Genomic DNA, 21,568 nt, shown 5'->3' with positions numbered 1-21,568 from the left:
CCTTGTTATGGGCTAAGGGGGCCCAGCCTGAAGGCCAGTTAGGGGGGATTTGGGTGAGTGCTTATTTGTGCCCTGGGTACCCCTGGAACTATAGCAGGGTGACTGTTACCCCAGTGTTTCTATATATCTGTAACCTTGTTATGGGCTAAGGGGGCCCAGCCTGAAGGCCAGTTAGGGGGGATTTGGGTGAGTGCTTATTTGTGCCCTGGGTACCCCTGGAACTATAGCAGGGTGACTGTTACCCCAATGTTTCTATATATCTGTAACCTTGTTATGAGCTATGAGGGGCCCTGACCAAAGGTTGGGATTCCAAGAGGAGCTTGAGCTGAAAAAGTTCAACAACTACTGCTTTACAGTCTATGGCGGCACAACATTAACTGAAGGTGACTGGTCAACAGCGTCTTATGCAAAATGAATGAGAATCTGGGAGGCTAGCAGTGTCTTCATTATGGCAAAAAGTATTGGTGATCAAAATGCTAATAGCCACCCCAAAAGGTTGCAAAGTCCCCTTAAAGCATCTGGCCAGTAACATAGTTGTGATCACTGCAACAAGTATTGCTCATCAAATGGCCGTGTATGTATGTTATTGTCCCAATACTGTAAGTTCCTGCGCACAATCTCCTAGCCATGACGGCATAAACTGAAAATTAAGCTGTACACGTACATATTGATGCTATTATAGTTGCCAGATATATTCATATTTACTGTTAATCAAAAGGGACAATTGCTTCTGTAAATACGGTCAGGTTTCCTCTTTTATGATTTGACTTTTATACAACAGCTGCATTGTCTGTAATGTAGACTAATTCTGTCAGCCCAACCACAGAAAAACCTGTTGTGTTAGCCAGAGGAATGTGGGGGTATTTATGGGCAAGAGTCAGCTGTGTGTGTCTCCTTATACATAGCCCTAAAAAACCTAAACATTAGCAGGTGCTGCTTTAAAGGTTAAGGGAGGCCATCAAAGCTGTCATGGGGGGGCTGTTCTGTAACACTATTGCTCTGGGAAGGGACTGTGGCTGTGGGATAGCAGGTATAGTAGGGAGAGATGGTGCCTATAGTAGCAGTGGGGGGATAATAGCCTCTGGGAAGGGACTGGGGCTGTGGGATAGCAGGTATAGTAGGGAGAGATGGTGCCTATAGTAACAGTGGGGGGATAATAGCCTCTGGGAAGGGACTGGGGCTGTGGGATAGCAGGTATAGTAGGGAGAGATGGTGCCTATAGTAGCAGTGGGGGATAATAGCCCCTGGGAAGGGACTGGGGCTGTGGGATAGCAGGTATAGTAGGGAGAGATGGTGCCTATAGTAGCAGTGGGGGGATAATAGCCTCTGGGAAGGGACTGTGGCTGTGGGATAGCAGGTATAGTAGGGAGAGATGGTGCCTATAGTAGCAGTGGGGGGATAATAGCCTCGGGGAAAGGACTGGGGCTGTGGGATAGGAGGTATAGTAGGGAGAGATGGTGCCTATAGTAGCAGTGGGGGATAATAGCCCCTGGGAAGGGACTGGGGCTGTGGGATAGCAGGTATAGTAGGGAGAGATGGTGCCTATAGTAGCAGTGGGAGGATAATAGCCTCTGGGAAGGGACTGGGGCTGTGGGATAGCAGGTATAGTAGGGAGAGATGGTGCCTATAGTAGCAGTGGGGGATAATAGCCCCTGGGAAGGGAATGGGGCTGTGGGATAGCAGGTATAGTAGGGAGAGATGGTGCCTATAGTAGCAGTGGGGGGATAATAGCCTCTGGGAAGGGACTGGGGCAATGAGAATAGCAGGTATAGTAGGGAGAGATGGTGCCTATAGTAGCAGTGGGGGGATAATAGCCTCTGGGAAGGGACTGTGGCTGTGGGATAGCAGGTATAGTAGGGAGAGATGGTGCCTATAGTAGCAGTGGGGGGATAATAGCCTCGGGGAAGGGATTGGGGCTGTGGGATAGGAGGTATAGTAGGGAGAGATGGTGCCTATAGTAGCAGTGGGGGATAATAGCCCCTGGGAAGGGACTGGGGCTGTGGGATAGCAGGTATAGTAGGGAGAGATGGTGCCTATAGTAGTGGGGGGTGGAGGAAATCTGACTGATCAATGTTGAAATGACTTCTCCCTAGAATGCAGCCCATAGGCCAGGGAATCCATTCTCTTGTCAGGTTGTCAGAGAAAGCTGGAAGCTCATTGGTAATACTTTTGTTTTTCTTATTTTATCTTTCCTTCAGCATCAAACACACTGAATGCTTTCTATTGTGAGTAAAAACACATGTATTTACCAGAAATCTGAAAAATGTTATTCCTTATTCCCAGATATATACAACAATTTATCTCATCGTTATATTTAGGAATAACCTTCAGAATGGAATACGGCCCAGAAGACATTACTCATGTGAGACTACAGCCATTAAAAACATCCTACCAAAATAAAATATCTCTTCACGTGGAAGAAGTTAACGTCCTTCCGATAACACACGTAAGCGGAGGAGGAGTAAATGTACATTGGGGCAGTGACCCCCTCTTGCCTGGGATAGAGAGCAGCAGCTTGTATTGGTTATATTTATTCACAGACAAGGCTCTGTGGTCCAGACGGGATGACTCAATGGACTGAGCAACTTCCTGTGGAATCTGATGTCTTCTAAATACTGCGTAGGTAACGGAGAAGCCTGACCTTGGCAGCGTAGCCACCAAACCTGAACACAGAAAACACTTTCCAAACTAGGTCAGATCTTGGCAAATACTAAGAATGAGATAGCACCCTTGGCCCTTCAAGGGTTGCAGCATCTTTCAATCAACCATATTTCCAGGGGATGATTGGAGCTTGGCAACAGATGGAGGTCCAATGGTCTATATCACTAAGCGGGGTGCAGATAGGGTGACTGCTAGGCCTGGACTGGGATTGAAAATAGGCGCTGGCATTTCAAGTGCACAGAGGCCCAAAAAGCCCAATAAACAGTGACTGTCTATGGCATCTTATAGCAGCCCTCTGGGGGGGGTTCGCTAAAGCTACAGAGGAAGCAGACCCCTGTCCCCCAGGTCCCCCCACCCCCACAATCTGCTTCCTCTATAGTTGCACCACTGAGATAGAGTAAGGCAACATGGAAAGAGAAGGTCAAGATGGCTCAACCTGTGGTCCCTTCATATGGGATCCCTTATCCGGAATGTCTGTCCCATTTTAATCAAATAATTCAGATTTCCTTTTTGTCTGTAAAAATAAAACAGTGCTTTGTACTTGATCCCAACTAAGATATAATTAATCCTTACTGGATGCAAAACAATCCTATTGGGTTTAATTACTGATTAATTGATTTTTTAGTAGACTTAAGGTATGGAGATCCAAATTACAGAAAGACCCCTTATCCGGAATACCCTTGGTCCCAAGCATTCGGGTCCTATACTGTACTGAAGTACAACTCCAAAACCCATAGACAGCCCAATAGTCCCCTGGTTTTGTTTCAATTAAAATGCCAGTATCCCCTTGTTTTTTATATGTTCTCCTGAATCCAGCCCAGAATTCCACAGGGGTGAAATGCGGACAATCAGGCGGTGACTGTAGGTCTGTAGATGGACAAAATAGGCCAAGTTGGTGAAAGTAGGGCGAGATGCAAGACAGTAGAACAAGATGGATACAATAGGGCAAGTCATGGCACCAATTTCGGCAACATTTAGGATTGAAAGGGAGACATTAGAAAAGATGGGGACAAGTAGGTGACAGTAGTTCCAGACAGAGGCAGTAGGGCAAGGAGGAGAAAGTAGTATTTTATAGCAGTTTTGTCCAACTGTGCCATCCATTAGTCACTAAAGTACAACTCCCAGCAGCTGAAGGTTGCATATTTTGATTAGACCACGTACCTGTGATAAAGGAATATGCTGCCATGATGTTGCTGAGCACGGCCATCTCCTTGTTGATCTGACCCACGGGTGCCATAGTGCGGTTGGTAACAGGCTGGTAAGCCTCATCCATAGAAGGGTCGTTACTAGCCGGATAAAAGGCAGCAGCTCTTCCCTTCTTCTTCTCTATTATAACATAGAATAAAAAACAACTTAGGAGCCATGAAACAGGTATAAACTGCCATAGACCAGCACTTTTTATGGGGCCTTTAGGGGGGTGTTTGGGTGTCAGGGTACTCAATATACCAGGGCATAGCATAAATATAACATCTCTCCCCTGACTTTTCACTTAACCAATGGCTCTTCCCCATTCGGGAAATCTACTCCAGTGAGATGTTGGGTGACTCTCCGGCAGCACAGGGGTTAATCACAACCAACGTAACAATCATCTTCTGTTAGTTGTCTCTGTTTTATTTCAGGGGGCTCATTATGTCGGGAGCAGCTCTGTTTATCACTTCCTCCCTTGCAACGTTCTTATTAAATTCAGTTGGAGAAGCATTTCCTCCTCGGAGCGGGCGAGTCAGTGGGAGCTAATTGAATTTTATATGGGCAAGAAAAGAAATCTGAGCAGCAGTTGCAGGAAAACAAAGCAGGCCCTAAATGGATTTGAGCGGCTTCATACAGCCGACTGAGCAGTTTGGGAAAACCAAGATATATACAAGTGATTTTCTGAAGGGACCAGGCAGGGGATGAACGAAGGTGGGTGCCCATATAATGCAAAATTATCATTGGACTTCAACTCCCACTCATTGATACACTAGGATACTGGAAGTTGTAGTTTATCAACAGTAAAGAACCTACCTTTAAGCTTCATACCCTGAAACCAGCCTTGCCAAGTTGACTCCCAGTAGAAAGCCAATGGGACAGATAGGTAGGCAGAACTTAATATGAATGGAGCTGTTGGCTCTACAGACAACTCTATACTTCTCAAAGACTGAAACAAAATGTAACTAAAGCTTTACTTGACCTTTAAATGTAGCTGCAGCTAAAAGTTGTTACTTCGTCAAAGAATATTTTTTACTCTGACTAATTGCTGGGCTACACCAATCTCTATTCTAGCCAGTAATAATATTAGAACATTCACAGGACTTGACCAACCTTTAGCCATTTGGAGAATTTGAACATTAAAGGAGACATATTGGATAAATGGGAAAACCCTAATTTTGTTGGCAATTATGAATAATATACAGTGCTGGTTTCCCTTTGGGCTAAACATTAACCCTATCTGTAACAATGGCCCCTTTATTGGAGCTCCCTATAGATCCTCTCAGGTCCCTGTCTGGGTTTCAAATGAGGGGTGGGCGTGTCCTAACGGTCCCTGCCAGAAGCACAGTAGGAGGGGGAGAGCCAATCACAGCCCTGCACTCACACAAGCACAGACAGGCTTCAGTTCCCTATCAGGTCAGCCTAGCTGCTGATTGGTTCCTATCCTACAGTGCAGGGTACGGAGGGCCGCCGGCTCCCCAGGTCATCCAGAGAATTCAGCCAGCAGGAAGTGGCACAGATGGGCGGGGCTAGTGGGGTTTTGGGGGAATTTCTCAAAAAATCAGTCAGAAACACAACTTTTTAAGCACAATCCTTCTATATCTAGAGGAGTATAATTCCCTGGTACATTCATAATTTTTATAGGATATGTCTCCTTTAACAAGGCTACAACCATCCTTTAGCCAATCAGAGAATTTGAACATTAACAGGGCTAAAACCAACCTCAAGCCAATCAAAGCATCAGAACATACACAGGGCACTAAATGTACAAATGGGTGCAATAGTTGCACCTGTACTAGTGCATCAGTTTTTTTTTCTGGGGGAAAAACCCCATGGCATTTCTCCAAGTGCATAAAACATGGTGGATTTTGCATTTTGTACCCTGTGCAGAGATGCTGTGGTTTGTAGAACCCTCCTGATCCAGTGTAGCCAGAGCCAACCGGAATATTGATCACCATCTAGAAAACAAGCCTAATCATCATGATGTCACCAGGCACCCTGTAGCTATTTCCACGATCAGTGTTGGACTGGGTACCAAGGGCCTACCATCCAGCCACCGCTATTCAAGGGCCCATTACACACCCGCAGCACTGAAATCCCCCATTTATTTTCTGCACAGTCACTTAATACCCAACATCAGGCTGCACTTTTGGGAAAAAGAAAGATGGCCGTGTGTTCCATTATGGAATGCACGGTCATCTTTTATTTGACTTATAAGCTTTTCGAAGCAGTTGTGGGCCCACTAGCCCAGTCCGACCCAGTCCATGATATCATACCTGGCAGCTGCTGCTCTGTTATAAAAGCCGGATCAGCGTAGAAGGCCCCATCTCCTACAACATTCCGATCGTACGCTCCCCGCTGCCGAGGGAAGTGTGTTTGTGGGATTCCTTGCTTATTTGTTGACTTTGGCTCAGTTTCATAGAGCAGTTTCTTCGGCACTGAAAAAAAAAAAGGAAAAGGAAAATCAATTAAGGGAAAAGATTGCTACTTCCCTAGGCATTACGCCTACAAACCATGAAGCCTTAAATAAGTTTCTGTTAAATTAGATTAATTAACGTTGATCAGACTGCAAATTCCTGTGGGCCATAATTCCTTATAGAGACAGAAAATCCATTAGGTGTGTCGCGGTGCAGGAGCGGCAGGAGAGGTAGGGGAGAGTCTGTACTGTTGGCACAGAAAACAGATACAAAAATGGCCATTTTAACAGCACTGCCCCACTATTATTCTATAGAGATCATATACATAGACCCTGGGCGGAAGTGCAAGAACACTCACTAAGGGGTACATAGTGCTTCTGTCCTGGGTCTGGTTGCAATCTACACCTTTTATTGGATAAAAAATTGGGTGCAATGTGCAGAAGGAAGAGTAGATGACCCCTTATGTCAGGGCAGTTCAAATGACTCTCAGTAGGTCTCAGAATGTCCTTCTGAAAATCTTCATTTGCCTCCTATCTGCCGGACAGGACAGGTCATTGGGTGCCCCTGAAGTGACAGGGGTCACACTTCTACCTAGTGTCCCTATACTATACTCCCAAACAACGTAGGTCTCTATAAAAATATATCACATAAGCCAGCTCATATGTAAAACCCTGCTTCAGCTAAATAAACCATTTTCATATAAATATACTTTTTTAGTAGCTATTGGGTAATCCTAAATAGATAACTGCCATTTTAAGCACTAAGGGCCGCCCCCTGGGATCATAGGATTCACAGTGCACACAAACAAGCCAAGGCACACATACATGCTAGGCACCATCAGCCAATGAATGGGCAGAGTTCTGCCTTTTGCTCCCACACTACTTCCTGTTACAGTTAGAGCTGCATCACTTCCTGTCAGCTGATCTCTGAGGGAGCACACAGCCCATCACTAAATGGCGGCTCAAGGGAAAGGATGTAAAAGGACAATATTTACTGATATATATATTGCAGTTTCTTGAGATTCTTAAATAGGCCACTTAATATAATATAAACTGTCTATTGGTTACGTATTCATTCTGGGGGTATAGATTTCCTTTAAGGTGGCCATACACAGAAAGATCTGCTCTCTTGGTGAGGTCGCCAATCGAGTGGATTTTCTCCCGATATCCCCACCTACGGGTGAGCAATATCGGGCTAATTCAGTCGTTTGGCCCGGGGCGAGTTGTTGGTCAGGCAGGCCTGTCGTTCGTGCCCATACACAGGCAGGTAAGCTGCCCAATCGGTCCTAAGGACCAATATCAGCAGCTAAAATCAGCCCCTTTAAAAGCCATTATGTGAACAGAGGAACATATCAAGAGATCAATCGACCCAAATCAACAGGCCTATCTACCTAATCTGTCTATGGACAAATTACATATACAATACCGAGCGTTAGGGTGAAGACACACAGAGCTACTAGTAGCAGCTACTTGTCACGGCTACAGAAATAGCTGCTATTAAGTAGCTCTGTGTGGCTTCACCCTTAGAAAATCCGGATGCCCGTGCCCATGGGTGCCCAGCCTCACAATAGTAAAACTATAGTCAGTAGTCAGACTATAAACCAGCATTCACTCTTAATGAGTATCGAGCCTATGTGGCACCAGATTATACTTTTCCAAGAAAAATACATATTTAGGGAAACAAGACAACGTCTGTAAAGGTCTCATTACTTTGTACATTCTCTATTGTCGCTTATCAGACCCCCCCTGACAGATGGAGACAAATTAGCAGCCCCCGTTGGTGGTCTGACATTTTTATGCATATAATAATAGTACATAGATATTATCAAGGGGAAGCTAAAAGTGTGTCAATCAAGCAATGGGGAGTTCACAGAGTCGGTGCCAGATATAATGACAGTGCCTCTCCGTGCCTGTGGTTTGGCTTCTTTCTCCTCGAGATGTAAGCCCCACCAAGATTAAGGGCACACACACACCAAACAATGCTCTCATTGTGCGCCTTCAAAGTCAACTTTGTATGTTTGGTAATTTCAGGATCATTCCTAGAAGTTTAGTTGTGGCTCTGATTTCCTGAGAAATTCTCTTCAAAATACTGCGGGCAAGGAAGTGGTATGAAAACTGGGGAAAAAAATATGTAATTTGTATGGAAGGCGTTCATTTTCATAACAAACAGAATCCTGCCCAATAATTACATATACTGTACAGCAACAGAGCTTATTATTATGGGTGCAGTATTCTTTGGAATTTGGTATACAAAAGAGAAGGTATGGATCTTCTCCCGATATCCCCACCTACGGGTGGGCAATAACGTGTTAATTCGGTCGTTTGGCAAAACGGTCGAATTAGAACGACGGGTATAGGCGTCTGTCGGTTCAGGGACCGCATCAACGAGCCAATGCAGTCCCCGATCCGACTAATTTTCAAACCTGCCCGATCAAGATCTGCTCGATTTCAGGCCAGATATCAGTCGGGCAGGCCCCTACACGGGCCAATAAGCTGCCGAATCGGTCTAAGGGACCCATATCGACAGCTAGAATCGGCCCGTGTATGGGCACCTTTAGAGGCACTTCATGTAATTAACAGGTACAAACATATGGCAGAGACAAGGGGACAGCCAATAGGGACAATGGCCATTTTGCCACAAAGGTTTTCAGTACTGAAGTCAGTGAGGGATTTTGGGGATCAGTGATTCATTGGTTGGATTTAATAACCAACCAATAACAACCAATTTGGGGTTCCTTTCTCTGAACCCACACAGAGTTTAAAGTTAGGACTTAGAACTTGAGAGGTCGACTGAGATTACTGGGTTAATGGAGTAGGGCCACCTGGAATAAGACCTTTGCGCCAGCGACGCTCATTTTGATGATACAGATATTACCATTACAGCCCATAGTTTTGCCCATTTCCCCAGGTTACTTGAAAACTCCAGTTAGATAAGAGCGCATTATCTGTAAAAGGTGCATCTAGGTGGGATTAAGGCACAGGTAAGACTGTTATGGACACACACCTAGTGGGTTACCAGTAAATTGGCTGTAACAACTGCCCTAAACATTTTGACCATATTAGCAAGGACCACAGAACTTGATTTGCCAGTACCCCCCCCCCCTCCCAACAGTAAGGGTACCAACAAACTCTATAACTCTATGTATGTAGTTCCTGCATGCTGCCTGTAAGCTGTGGAGAAGTTGTTACAATTTGTAACATCAATGTTTTAGTCCCTCCTCCCCTGCTAGTATTTCAAATGATGCAGAAAGAGAACTGCTTTGCAGATGGATTTCAGCATATAAATGGTATTTATTCCTACCTTTTGAAGGAACAGATTACAGTGATAGGGGTTTCTGTGTTGTGGGGGGCTCTTTAACAAATTTTGGTTTGGAAGCCAGAGTTCCCCTTTAAACTGAGTGCTGCACCACTTCCTATTCTGGCACCAAAAGGTTAAATGGTTTGCCATACCATAAATGTATCCCTCAGTGCATCTCCCAAATCTCTGCAAGGCAGTAAGACTGCTCCCTACCTCCCACCAAAGACCACCAGCGGTGCCATTAGTGCGACACTAAAATCCGCCCCCCCCCCGATTCCAGCAATGCGGAGCCAGGGAGAGTCTGACTGGGCTGCTGCAGAGCAGTAACCTTATCCCCCCAGCCAGTTCCCCTCTCCCCGGGACGCAAGCGACGGTTCCTCTACATTGGGAAGTGAAGGGATGGGTACTTGGCCGGGGCAAACACTGTGTATTTCTGCTTGTAAACCGCTTTCCAAAAAGCAGCCGGACATGTGGTGCCCATTAGCCGTGCCGGGGTGAGATCGTGTTTATCATAACTGGCGTAGGCCCGTATTAAAGGGGGCCAGGGATTTTATAGGAGCTCTAATGAACAGTTGGAAATGCTACGAAGGTTTCCTGCTTATTAGGTTTCAAGTGCATTTACAGAGGAAGGCTGAGGGCAAGAATACAAAATGTATTATTCCAAATCCTTTCATGTGTCTTAAAAGCTGCTCTGTAGCCCAATGTGAGTCTGGATCAAACTACCCGGGGGGGGGGGCGCTAATATCAGACATTATGGCCGTGTTAACTAGGGTAGAAATAAACAGGATGTCAAGGCAACTTCATGGATTTCATTTTTGCTGTTACTGATCTCTTAAGTTTTTTGGCACCTTGGGGCCGGGGGGGAAGCGATTTTCCTTTCTGTCCCTTCCTGTAACTGAACCGAGGGAAAAGGAAACGTCCAGTTAGCGCTTTAAGTGTCAACAGAACCCAATGAAAGAAAGCTTAGGTCAGCTTTACAGAACTCAAATGGCCCTTAGGGGGGTTGCTCACCTGTAAATTAACTTTTACTATGATATAGAGAGTGCTACTCTGAAACAATTTGCAATTGGTCTTCATTTTGTTATGTTTTATTCATTATTTAGGTTTTTTTGTTCGGCAGATGCCCAGTTTGGAATTTTAGCAAGCTTTCTGGTTGCTAGGGCCCAAATTACCCCAAGCAAGTGGTTTGAAGACTGGATTATAAATAGGAGAGGGTCTAAATAGAAACATAAGTAATAAAAAGTATCAATAAAAATACAATTATAGTCTTACAGAGCAATTTTTTTTTTTTGCTTCTGGGGTCAGTGACCCCAATTTAAAAGCTTAAAAGCAGGGTCAGACTGGGCCGCCAAGACACCGGGAAAAATCCCTGTGGGCCCCAGCCCTAGCGGACCCCGGCAGCGCTCCACCTGCCCGACCGTTACTCCCCTAATGCGTTAAACTTACACATGCTCAGGGAAGGACATCGGGTGGGGGACCCTGCGGGGGGATAGGGGGTCCCTGCAGGGGGGGGTGTTAGGGGGCACTGCACCCCCAGTCCGACCCTGCTTAAAAGAGTCATATGAGGAAGGGAAACAATTTAAAAACTATAAAAAATAGTAAATGAAGACCAATTGAAAGTTGCTAAGAATAGGCCATTCTAAAACTAAAAGTTAACTCAAAGCTGAACCATCCCCTTAAAGAAAAACCCTGGACGGCTAAAAATGAAGCTGATTGTTCTTTTAGCCTGAATGAAGGAAACGGTGGGAAGGGGTGAGCAGTCATTTGATACTGGTTCACAGCCCAATTGGTCGGATTCTGTGTGAGAATTTTGGCATTGGCTACTTCTATTCTTTGCAGTAAAGATTCCTGGGATCCTCCGTTCCTTTAGAACCTGAACATTCCTGGCTTCATCCTTGATCCAGTATTGATCCAGTACATTCCTGGCTTAATCCTTGATCCAGTATTGATCCAGTATTGATCCAGTACATTCCTGGCTTAATCCTTGATCCAGTATTGATCCAATATTGATCCAGTATTGATCCAGTATTGCTTTGCCCCCCATATTCTGTACATTGGCCCAGACAAGGAACCAGGAGCAAGGTGCCTAATTCGGAACAGCTGCACAAAAACCAATTGCCATGAGTGAATGTGAAGGCCATAAATCATGTCAGTTCAGTGGCCCCATCAGCCCAAGAGACAGACTCAGAAGTCCAACAACTTCCTCGGTATAATGTCCTTCGCCGTGACCTCCCCTGGCCCGCTGGCCGTGCAACAGATGGCCCTACTGTGGGGAAGCTAATGAGCGCTCTTCCTCCCTATTGTGCCACTGACACTTACAGGCACATTTGGGTCACAGGCCGGCGGCGCGGCAACTGGCAGGAAACATTCCGACCTAATGGGTCTTTGAAGGGCAACAACGTGGGTGTAGAAAGATCAGTTAAGGAGTACCGACGCCTGGCACCATACAAAAGATTATTTGAGTCGCACATGAACTGTGCAAAGGGTTAAAATGCTTGAAGTTGCCCTGGGCTAACAGGCAGAACAGCACTGGGAATAAAGAAATCATTGTGTAAGGAAATGGCAACTGCATCTTTCCAATGGAGGCCACACAAATATGCAACTTCTATTATTATCACCTCACCTATAAATATTCAGGGAATCATAGAGGGTTGCAAATAGCCGGGCACATATCAGGGCTGGCAGAACCGCGGTCGCGGGTAGGAAGTGTGGGGGGAGAAGGTGAAAGTAGGGCATGATGGGAAGACTAGTGCCCCACCTGCCTTTCTTCAGCTTCTGTTGAAGTGCAACTTGCACAGTAAAAGGCTGATGTGGGGTGTTGGGAGTTGCAACTGAAAGTTGCACTGTCTGACGTTTCATTGAGAATTGGGCCCCACAATATCTGCTTTGCCTCAGTCACCACTAAAGGTGGCCCTGGGGCACCAGCAGTAAAGGGTAGCTCAGCAACAGATGCAACGTTTGCCCAGGTCTAGTAACTCATAACAACCAAGCAGGTAAATGCTGCTGATTGGCTGCTATGGGTTACTAGACCAGCACTGTTATTATATTATACCTTTATGTACTGATCCTAACCAGATATGATTCAGGGAAGCCACAGAAGGGGCCCATAAGCCACAGCTGGAGTGGCTAGGCTGGCAAACAACATCAACCCTTATATGAAAAGAGTAAAGAGAATTATAGTGAATTGCGCCCAGGTCCCATCTGTTTGTGATTCAACCCAAATCAATCCATATGTGACAATGTGAGAGTTTAGAAAAAACATTCCAAGTAGAATTAGTCCATAGATGGCTATAAGTAAGGCCTTACACCATAGTGCCCCTTAGTAACACAGTGACAATATGGCTGACAGGGGGATGAGGCGGCCATGTTGCCCCTCTCCAACTGCCGCACTCTCCCCCCTGAGCTCACTCTTGGCTGCGCCGCCGCTGAAACTCACTGGAGTTAAATGAAGAATAATCCCCCATTTTACACGCTGAGAAGTATTCGTGTTTCCAGAGAAGTTTCCAAAGGAATCAGAGACCACGGAAAGGCCTATTAAAGCGCGTTGCATTCTCGTGAGCCCGACCTTGTGATCCAAACTGTACGGTCCCTGCTTGTTAATTCACATTACTGCTGACTCAATGGCTGGGTTTAAGAGAGCCAAGACAAGCTGCTGGGTTTGGCCGCTTGCCACCCTGGGACGGATTCCCACACTGCTCTGGCACTAGGGTCTGGCGCAGGGCTTGCAGGGTGCAGCGGGATAAAACTGATTATAACAATGCAACACAATAACCTGCTTGAAACAAATATAACTGAACCATTAGACCAACTTGTAAGTCTGCTGAGGAACTACAACTCCCAGAACCCCTGGACAGCTGGCGGTACTAGCTCTGTCCTCTTAATTTAGGGGTTGTAGTCAGGGTCGGACTGGGGTGTGCGTGGCCCCACTGATCAGGGAAGGGAGGGCACCAAGGGGGGAAGGGTAGGCAGGGTTTTCTCCCAACCCAGTCCAACCCTGGTTGTAGTCAGAATCAGCATTGCAATTAAAAGCCAGCAACAAGCATATATAGGTATAGGATCCCTTATCTGCAAACCCATTATCCAGAAAGTTCCGCATTACAGAAAGTCTGTCTCCCATATTTTAATCAAATAGTACAGAATTTAAAAACTGATTCCCTTTTCTCTGTAATAATAAAACAGTACCTGTACTTGATCCCAACTAAGATATAATTACCCCTTATTGGGGGCAGAACAGCCCTATTGGGTTTATTTCATGGTTAAATGATTCCCTTTTCTCTGTAATAATAAAACAGTACCTGTACTTGATCCCAACTAAGATATAAATAATCCTTATTGGATGTAAAACAATCCTATTGGGTTTAATGAATGTTTAATTGATTTTTTACTTTAGACTTAAGGTGATCCAAATTACGGAAAGACCCCTTATCCGGAATATGCTTGGTCCCGAGCATTCTATATAATGGGTCCTATACCTATACTGCTTTCAATAGCATTTAAAATGTGTCATAAATGTATATTGGGATAGTAAACCCAAAAACCATCGTTGTTGGGTTTATATCCCCCTTAGGGCTGATTTTGTGCAAATGATCGGCCTTTTTGCCCTGTTTATTTTCCAGACTTTTTATCTCCATCTGCGGTCGCTCCCTTCTCTCTGATTTTCTAAAAAACTGTTATCTCCCACATGGAAGCGGAGGAAGCGCTGAGCGAAGGAATGATCTGGGTCAGCATTTCCATGCCCAGCGTGATATGAGCGCAGGGCCCGCAGCTTCCCCCACTGTTTGCTTTACACTAAATGCCACCCGTGATGACAGTTTCCAAGGGCTTATATCATGCTTTGTGCAGCCACAATCTGCTTTTCTCATTATTTCTGCACTTTCTGATGTGTCCTGTTAGCTCATACTCACATGAGGTGCTGAGTAAAGTGCCAAGCATCCTATGGCTACTATGGGCTACTATGGGCTAATATGGGCTACTATGGGCTAATGTGGGTTAATATGGGCTACTATGGGCTACTATGGGCTAATGTGGGTTAATATGGGCTACTATGGGTTAATATGGGCTAATATGGATATAAACAAGGGCAGGAATATACAGAATTTATATTCTTGTTGGGAAAAGTACAGGCAATTCTCTTGTTTCGCCCATATGTGCAACTCTTTGTGTTTGCCAAACTGGGTGCAAATTATGGGTGGTAGGTAGGTAGGTGGTCATTGAAAACCGTTGCTATGCCCCTAGCATAGCGGGGGAAAACTACAAAAACAGGGGGAAAGGTGTAGAGTGATGGGAGACTGGGGGTGGGAAAGGGAGTCGGAAATCTGGTGACCCCCGGGAACATGATGGGGGGGGGTTGACAGGTCTGGGTATGTCTGGAGGGATTCTTGCACAAACCTTCACATCAGGGACAACTCTATGGGGAGTGTTTATATGTAACTGGAATGTGGGTTCGATCCTGACCAGGGCTTTCCTTGAGGTGCTCTGCTTCCCTCCCACACGCCTTAAACATACAGGCCGGGTAATTGGCTCCTGATGGCCTGTGGGAAGGTAATTAGATTGCAAGTTCCCCTGGGACCGTTGGACGTGATTAAATCGTCTCTGCAACATGTCAGGGCTATATAAATACCCACTAACAATAATAAACTGCAACTCCCAGAATCCACGGCAGTACAAGCACAGCTGGATTTGGATAACCCTGCTTTAATGGCACAATGACATCAACATATTAATGAAATTATATATATATATATATGCTATCTAGGCCAATAACCCTGGGAAACTATCTCTCATTAAAAACATATCTTTTATTAATCATAGTTAAAAGGAATACAGGCTGACGTTTCCGCCCACATCTAGGACCTTCCTCGGCCTGTTTTCCTTTTAACTATGATTAATAAAAAACAAGTTGTTGCTGTATTGCTTTTCATATAAAGCAGCTTTTAACCCTTTCCTATCTATAGCCAGGGGAGCCAATAGTGTTAATATAAGAGGGCGGCTGCACTACACAGCAGAGTGTACGGCACTCCTATACACTGCATATGGCGCACAATAGAGAGCAGGGTCATTATTCCTCATTAAAAGCTTTCGATTTATGTTATTAGCCTGATTGGCAATGGAATAAAGGCCACATGTTTTGTTAAGGCTAAGAGGGCTTAGGAAAATAAACAGAGCCGGTGCTTAAGGTGGGGGGCCTGAGCAGCTAAGCAAGCTGATAGCATCCTGAGGGGCTGATCGGAGACTCCATTAAGCAACCCCCCAACAATAATTCATTTGTCTTTACAGGATTAGCTATATCCAATTTATCTACAGTAGCCTAACAAAGGCAGGAGATTCAGTTACTCCTTGTACAAACACAGAGAAAACACCCAGCCCCTCCGTACCTTCTATTTCTATTGGAGAGAGTGAGCTCGGAACATTCCTTCCTCTGCTCTGGGTGCAGTGGTTCTAGGTGTGTCAGTCGGGGGCATTCTCCATAGACAATGGCAGCAGCATCTGCTTATAACTGATGGGAATGCCGCTGTCAAGGCAAACAACATGGCAGCTCCCATTCATTTGTGCAGATAGAAATATGCAGAGAAGGAATGTTCTGAGCACACAGAGAGCTGCGCCTATCAGGGGCTAGGCCTGCCAACAGTGCAAATGTCTACTTTCTGTATGTGGCTGAACTGATAGTGCAGGATATTAATGAATTGCATTGGTCACCTATGGGTAGCAGACCCCGCAGAAAGAGGGGGGCAGGTAAGGATCTATAAATCTTGTGATCCTGCCCCCAATGCCCCACCATCCCCTCTTTCGTCCTGCAGTCCTGAGTGCCCGCCTACATCTAGCGCTGGTGCAAATATGGGTGGTGGGGGGGCCTATGGGTCTCAAGTTACACCTTGGGAAATATTCATTTACTAAAAGACCCAGAAAGCCCTTCAAAATGCGAAGTATTGCCTGCCTGCCAACGCACCCTAATGGTGGCCATACACGGGCCGATTCTAGCTGCTGATATGGGTCCCTTAGACCAACTCGGCAGCTAATCGGCCCGTGTATGGGCACTACCGACGGGCCTGCCCGACCGATATCTGGCCTGAAATAGGGCAGATCTCGATCGAGCAGGTTTGATTTTTAGTCGGATCGGGGACTGCATTGGCTCGTTGATGTGGTCCCCGAACCGACGGACGCCTATACCCGTCGTTCTAATTCGATCATTTGGCCCCAGGGCCAAACGACCGAATTAGCCCAATATCGCCCACCCGTGGGGATATCGGGAGAAGATCCGCTCGCTTGGCGACATCACCAAGCAAGTGGATCTTACCATGTATGGCCACCTTAACTTGTATGTCTAAACAATATATATGTATTAGGGATGCACCGAATCCACTATTTTAGGATCCGGACGAACCCAGAATCCAAACCGAATCTGAACCCTAATTTGCGTTTGCATTTGCAAATTAGGACAAGGAAGCGCTAAAGAGAACCGCGTGCGAAATGTGTGGCGAGAATTTCTCAACTTCTGTGGTTATGTGACAAAAAGTCACATGATTTGAAGGATTCGGCATTGCCAGAGGCATGGAATTGTGGATTCTCTAATATATATACTGTATATATATAACATAATCAGGAGAGGGCACTCACCACCAAAACAAAAGATGCCTGGGTGCCGGGTAAGGTACCACCATGTAGATATATATATATATAAATATGCCGTGCCAGCAAGCTTATATGGAGGGTCTACTTAAGTGAGTTGCAGTTAGGGTCCAATATGCACAAAAACAAAGCAAAGTGCATAAAATAGAAAACTTTGCCCATAAATAATAAATCAGCCCTAAAGTGTCGCTGACTCCATAAGCACCAGGTAATGCTCCATACGGCAGCCCCAGGCAGGACCGAGGGGTTAAACATTACCAGGAGCCCAGTATGTACATGAGCAATAGAACATACAATGATTGGGTTATTTGTATAAAGAGAATTCCTGCTCCCTGACCTACAAATACACAGAAAATGCCCCTAAGGAACCTGCAACGTGGGCTTTCAGTTTCACATCCCGGCCCATGTTTAGGTAACTCATTGTTGGATCGACATTGGAGAGTGATGTCATTTTAAAGGGACAGTACACCCCTTTTTAACATACTTTTTGCCTATTGTTTAAATAAGAAATATCTATAGTTCCTCCTGTCATGTCTGGTTCCAATGAAATCCCAAGGAGCTGCTAAAACGAATTACCAGCCCACAGAGAAGCCCCCGATAATGAGCTGCTCAAAGGCTGCTGCTTACATAAGGGAGGGGGTTGTTTTTTTAAGGCAGATAGGGAGCTCTGAACGAATTGCCCTGTTTTTTAAGGAAGGGGGAGGTGAGTTAGGTGAACAAATTAGTGCTTTATAATGGCAAGAAAATAGGAAAATATTGTTTTTTGTTTTAATAGGCAGAATAGGTGTATATTGTCCCTTTAACTCCCTGTGCCTCCAACATCTGCAGCTGCATCACGGCTTGATCCGACTCTATAAATATATATTTATATATTGCCATAATCCTTGCTAAGGGATGCAGCTCATATGATGCCAGATAACTATATATAACTATATTTGGTTCACCCAGTTCCGAGCAGTAACCCAGAAAGCATTACTAATGTGCCGAGCACTGGCTACAGCATATATATATATATAAATATTCATTTATCAAACCCAGATGTGTCCGGGGAGGGGGAGGCAGAAATACTGAAGGCAGCTTCAAAGCGCTGTATGTAAAAACGTGTTCGGCCAAAGCGCTTGATTGAAGCCATATGTCTGTTTACATAAAAACACAATATAAAAATAGATTTACGCTCCTAATATGTTCATAGAAGAAAAGTGAGAACACCCCTTAATATTCCTGCCCCCCCAGCCCACCCCATTACTCGCGCCTGACATAATCACTTTATTCTAAAGTTTGGATCAGGTCTAGAAACGCATGGCAACCACTCAGGGGGTCAGCAAGTGCAACCTGTTGATTGGTTGCTAGGGGATACTAGACCTAGTGACACATAAATGAAGAATAAAGGCAAGTGTTTCATTTGACCTGAAGGAGGAAACCCTTTCCACGCCCCACGGAAGCAGAGCGAGCTATAAATTTACTATGGAGTCGCTAATCACGGTGATTGCAGAGACGTTATCTCAATTGAGCAATAAATCACTGGGCTCCTTGGGTGACATTATAGATTGTAAAGTGCTGATGCCAGGAGAATTCTCTTTACTAGAGGCAGGTGTTTGGTGACTATGAAACATATACTTGCAGCTTCATGAACAAGTATATATCAAGGTAAAATACAGCGTATCTGCCCATCCCATCATATATCTCAGAGAAGAAACTGCAGCTGGAGGCTATGAAATTCTAAAGTATGATACTTGGATTGGGTCAAAGGGAACATAAATCCTTCAGACAAATTTAATATGACCCTATGTGCTTTGGCACAGCAGGGTGCCTTAAGGGTTCCTATGTGCCTTGAGGGTTCCTAGGTGCCTTAAGGGTTCCCAAGTGCTTTGAGGGTCCCCAGGTTCCTTGAGGGTTCCCAGGTTCCTTGAGGGTTCCCAGATGCCTTGAGGGTTCCGAGGTGCCTTGAGGGTTCCCAGGTTCATTGAGGGTTCCCAGGTTCCTTGAGGATTCCCGGGTTAAGGAACAGGTCACCTGTGCCCTGTGCAATCCATACAGCATTAAAATCTGCTACATGGGTATACTGGCGTAGGCCCCAGGAGAACTGCCCCTCTGATGCCATCGAAGGCCATGTTTTAGTGGTCATGTCCCTACTTATCTCATGCCATGACCCTTCTGGTGTGTTGTATGATCATTTGAAAGGAATTGGAGAGCTGAGGAGGATATAATGAAGCTTGTGGCCTGTTATTATAGTGACGAGGGCAACACAAGGGTGGCCATGACTGCGACCTCGCCAAGTCACCCACGGGGCCAGCAGCAGCCTTCAGTCCAGAGGATAAGGGGACAAGTGTCTGTGAATGGGTCCCTGGGTTGGTAATGGCTGCACCTAGACCTGTCAGCCTTTAGATGAGTTGCTGGTTTGAGTTATCTGACCAGTCTACCCATAGACTCCACAGTGGAGGAGGAGCTGCAGATTCTATTATTTCCTTATCTGCCCATGATTCCTCCCACCGACAGGACTGCAGGATAGCAGATAGTGGCCCCATAATCAGCCCAACCTAAACTGGGCATGTACGGCCAGTAACACCTTTATACAGGTTGCCATTAGGAATTGTGTGGCACCATACCAACCCCAACAGGCTCGATCACATCATACTCAACCCATACTCAAGTCCTGCCCCTGTTATGGCAGACCAGGCCCCTTGACAAGACTCCTGCCTGTCCCCTCCATAGCAGCCCTGCCAACATAATAATATTAATGTATATGATCACTTCCTACAAACAAAACAAACAAAGGCACAGTGACCCTTTAATTAGTAGCTACAATATTCACAAATAAACAGTGAGGGTCACAGCAGAGGCAATGTAACAGCAGCTGGTATACATTATATACCCCACTCACTCCCTGCTGTCAGCAGCCCCAGTCTCTAGGTGTTACACATAACCGATACAGGCGCACACAGACAAACACACACGCACACAGACAAACACACACGCAGACGGACAAACACACACGCACACAGACAAACACACACGCAGACGGACAAACACACACGCACACAGACAAACACACACGCAGACGGACAAACACACACAGACAGACAGACACACAGACAAACACACACGCGCGCAGACAGACACACAGACAGACACACAGACACACAGACAAACACACACAGACAGACAGACACACAGACACACAGACAAACACACGCAGACAGACACGGTCTCTCTCTCTGGAAACAATTACTCTGCTCTGTCCTCAGCCACATTCAAACCCATTAACATGTCTGGAACTGCACTCACTTATGAACGGAGCTAATCATCTCTATACAATGGAAATTGCATTTTTTTGGTTGCAAAACGACAGAATATGATAGCTGATTAATATTAGCCATATTTGATGTAATTCCCATACACATCTGGTGCCAGTGCCTTTGGGCTGCACACTTCCAGTATCAAAGTGCTCGGAATCCAGTTCCAGATGTTACAAGGGTCACTGGTCTCCGCACGTGCTCAGTTTGCACCATCACCCCCAGGTCCAGTCGCTCTCTCTGCTGCTTTCTGGTCTCTCCCTTTCTTTAGAGATTTTCCAGTTTAAATATAAATGCCTTAAAAAAAATAAAATAAATGAAACCCCATCCAGCACTCTGCCCATCAGCCCCCTATGCCAGCAGCTGACTGTTCCAACAAACAATCTGGCCTTGCGCGCTGCTTCCGGCTTTAGGGCACGGCTGCTGAATCCAATTGCACGCTGGCCAGGAATAAAGAGAAAAGAAAAGGTATAAAATGGGTATTGAATTCACAGCAGAATGTCAGGCTGGCTGATTATTATTGCTGCCCACAACTGGGCAATAACTGGAATATAAAGAGAAAATGGGTCCATTAAAACTGAATAGAAGTCATTAGGCCTCACCTTTACTGCCCTCTGACTGGGGCAACTGAGCTCTCTGCACTAGGGATGCAGCTCCACTTACCCCAGTCCGAGGGCAGGAAAGGTACTGAAACAGCGCTAAATAATGCTGTGAATGTCATGTGATCTGACCAGCTACGGCTACCCAGACTGGAGAGTAAACAATCATAATTAGGGATAAATGGCCCCTACTGTCTGTGGCCGGCCGGCTGCTTTGTGATTTAGTTGTTCTAAAGCTTCTCATTTTGCAGGAGGTGAAATCCACTTTTATTCTGATGTAATTGGGCAAGCATTGCGGTAAGTGGTACCAGGCCTCTCCCACCATCAAAGGCAACTTGGGGGGGAGGTTTTGGCAAAAGCAAAGAAGTTATGTTTACAGAGAATGGAGTTTCCCTGCTTGCATTGGTACAAACCTACAGCCCCCTCCTTACTTATATTTTCTGCAAAATTCCCCTTAGTACAGGGTAATACTAATGCAGGCATGGCTCAA

General features: G+C 45.6%; 1 protein-coding gene and 1 long non-coding RNA gene across 4 annotated transcripts in view; one reads left to right on the top strand and one right to left on the bottom strand.

Annotated features, from left to right (window-relative positions):
• Positions 1-4,856, top strand: part of LOC116411091 — a 39,715-nt gene extending 34,859 nt beyond the window's left edge. The window contains exons 2-3 of the long non-coding RNA XR_004222836.1: positions 2,319-2,619; positions 4,281-4,856. This is a non-coding gene — a long non-coding RNA (uncharacterized LOC116411091). The remainder of the gene's footprint in view (positions 1-2,318; positions 2,620-4,280) is intronic.
• Positions 1-21,568, bottom strand: part of eva1a (eva-1 homolog A) — a 167,851-nt gene that overhangs the window by 7,477 nt on the left and 138,806 nt on the right. For all 3 annotated transcript variants that reach the window (XM_031901453.1, XM_031901454.1, NM_001102800.2), the window contains 2 exons: positions 6,123-6,284; positions 3,823-3,987 (listed from right to left, as the gene is read on the bottom strand). In XM_031901453.1, the coding sequence (XP_031757313.1) occupies positions 3,823-3,987; positions 6,123-6,284 (327 nt within the window). The remainder of the gene's footprint in view (positions 1-3,822; positions 3,988-6,122; positions 6,285-21,568) is intronic.

This window comes from Xenopus tropicalis, chromosome 5 (genome assembly GCF_000004195.4).
Source record: "Xenopus tropicalis strain Nigerian chromosome 5, UCB_Xtro_10.0, whole genome shotgun sequence".
Taxonomy (NCBI): Eukaryota; Metazoa; Chordata; class Amphibia; order Anura; family Pipidae; genus Xenopus; species Xenopus tropicalis.
Note: the sequence above shows the minus strand (reverse complement) of the source record. Positions and strands in the feature narration are given on the sequence as shown.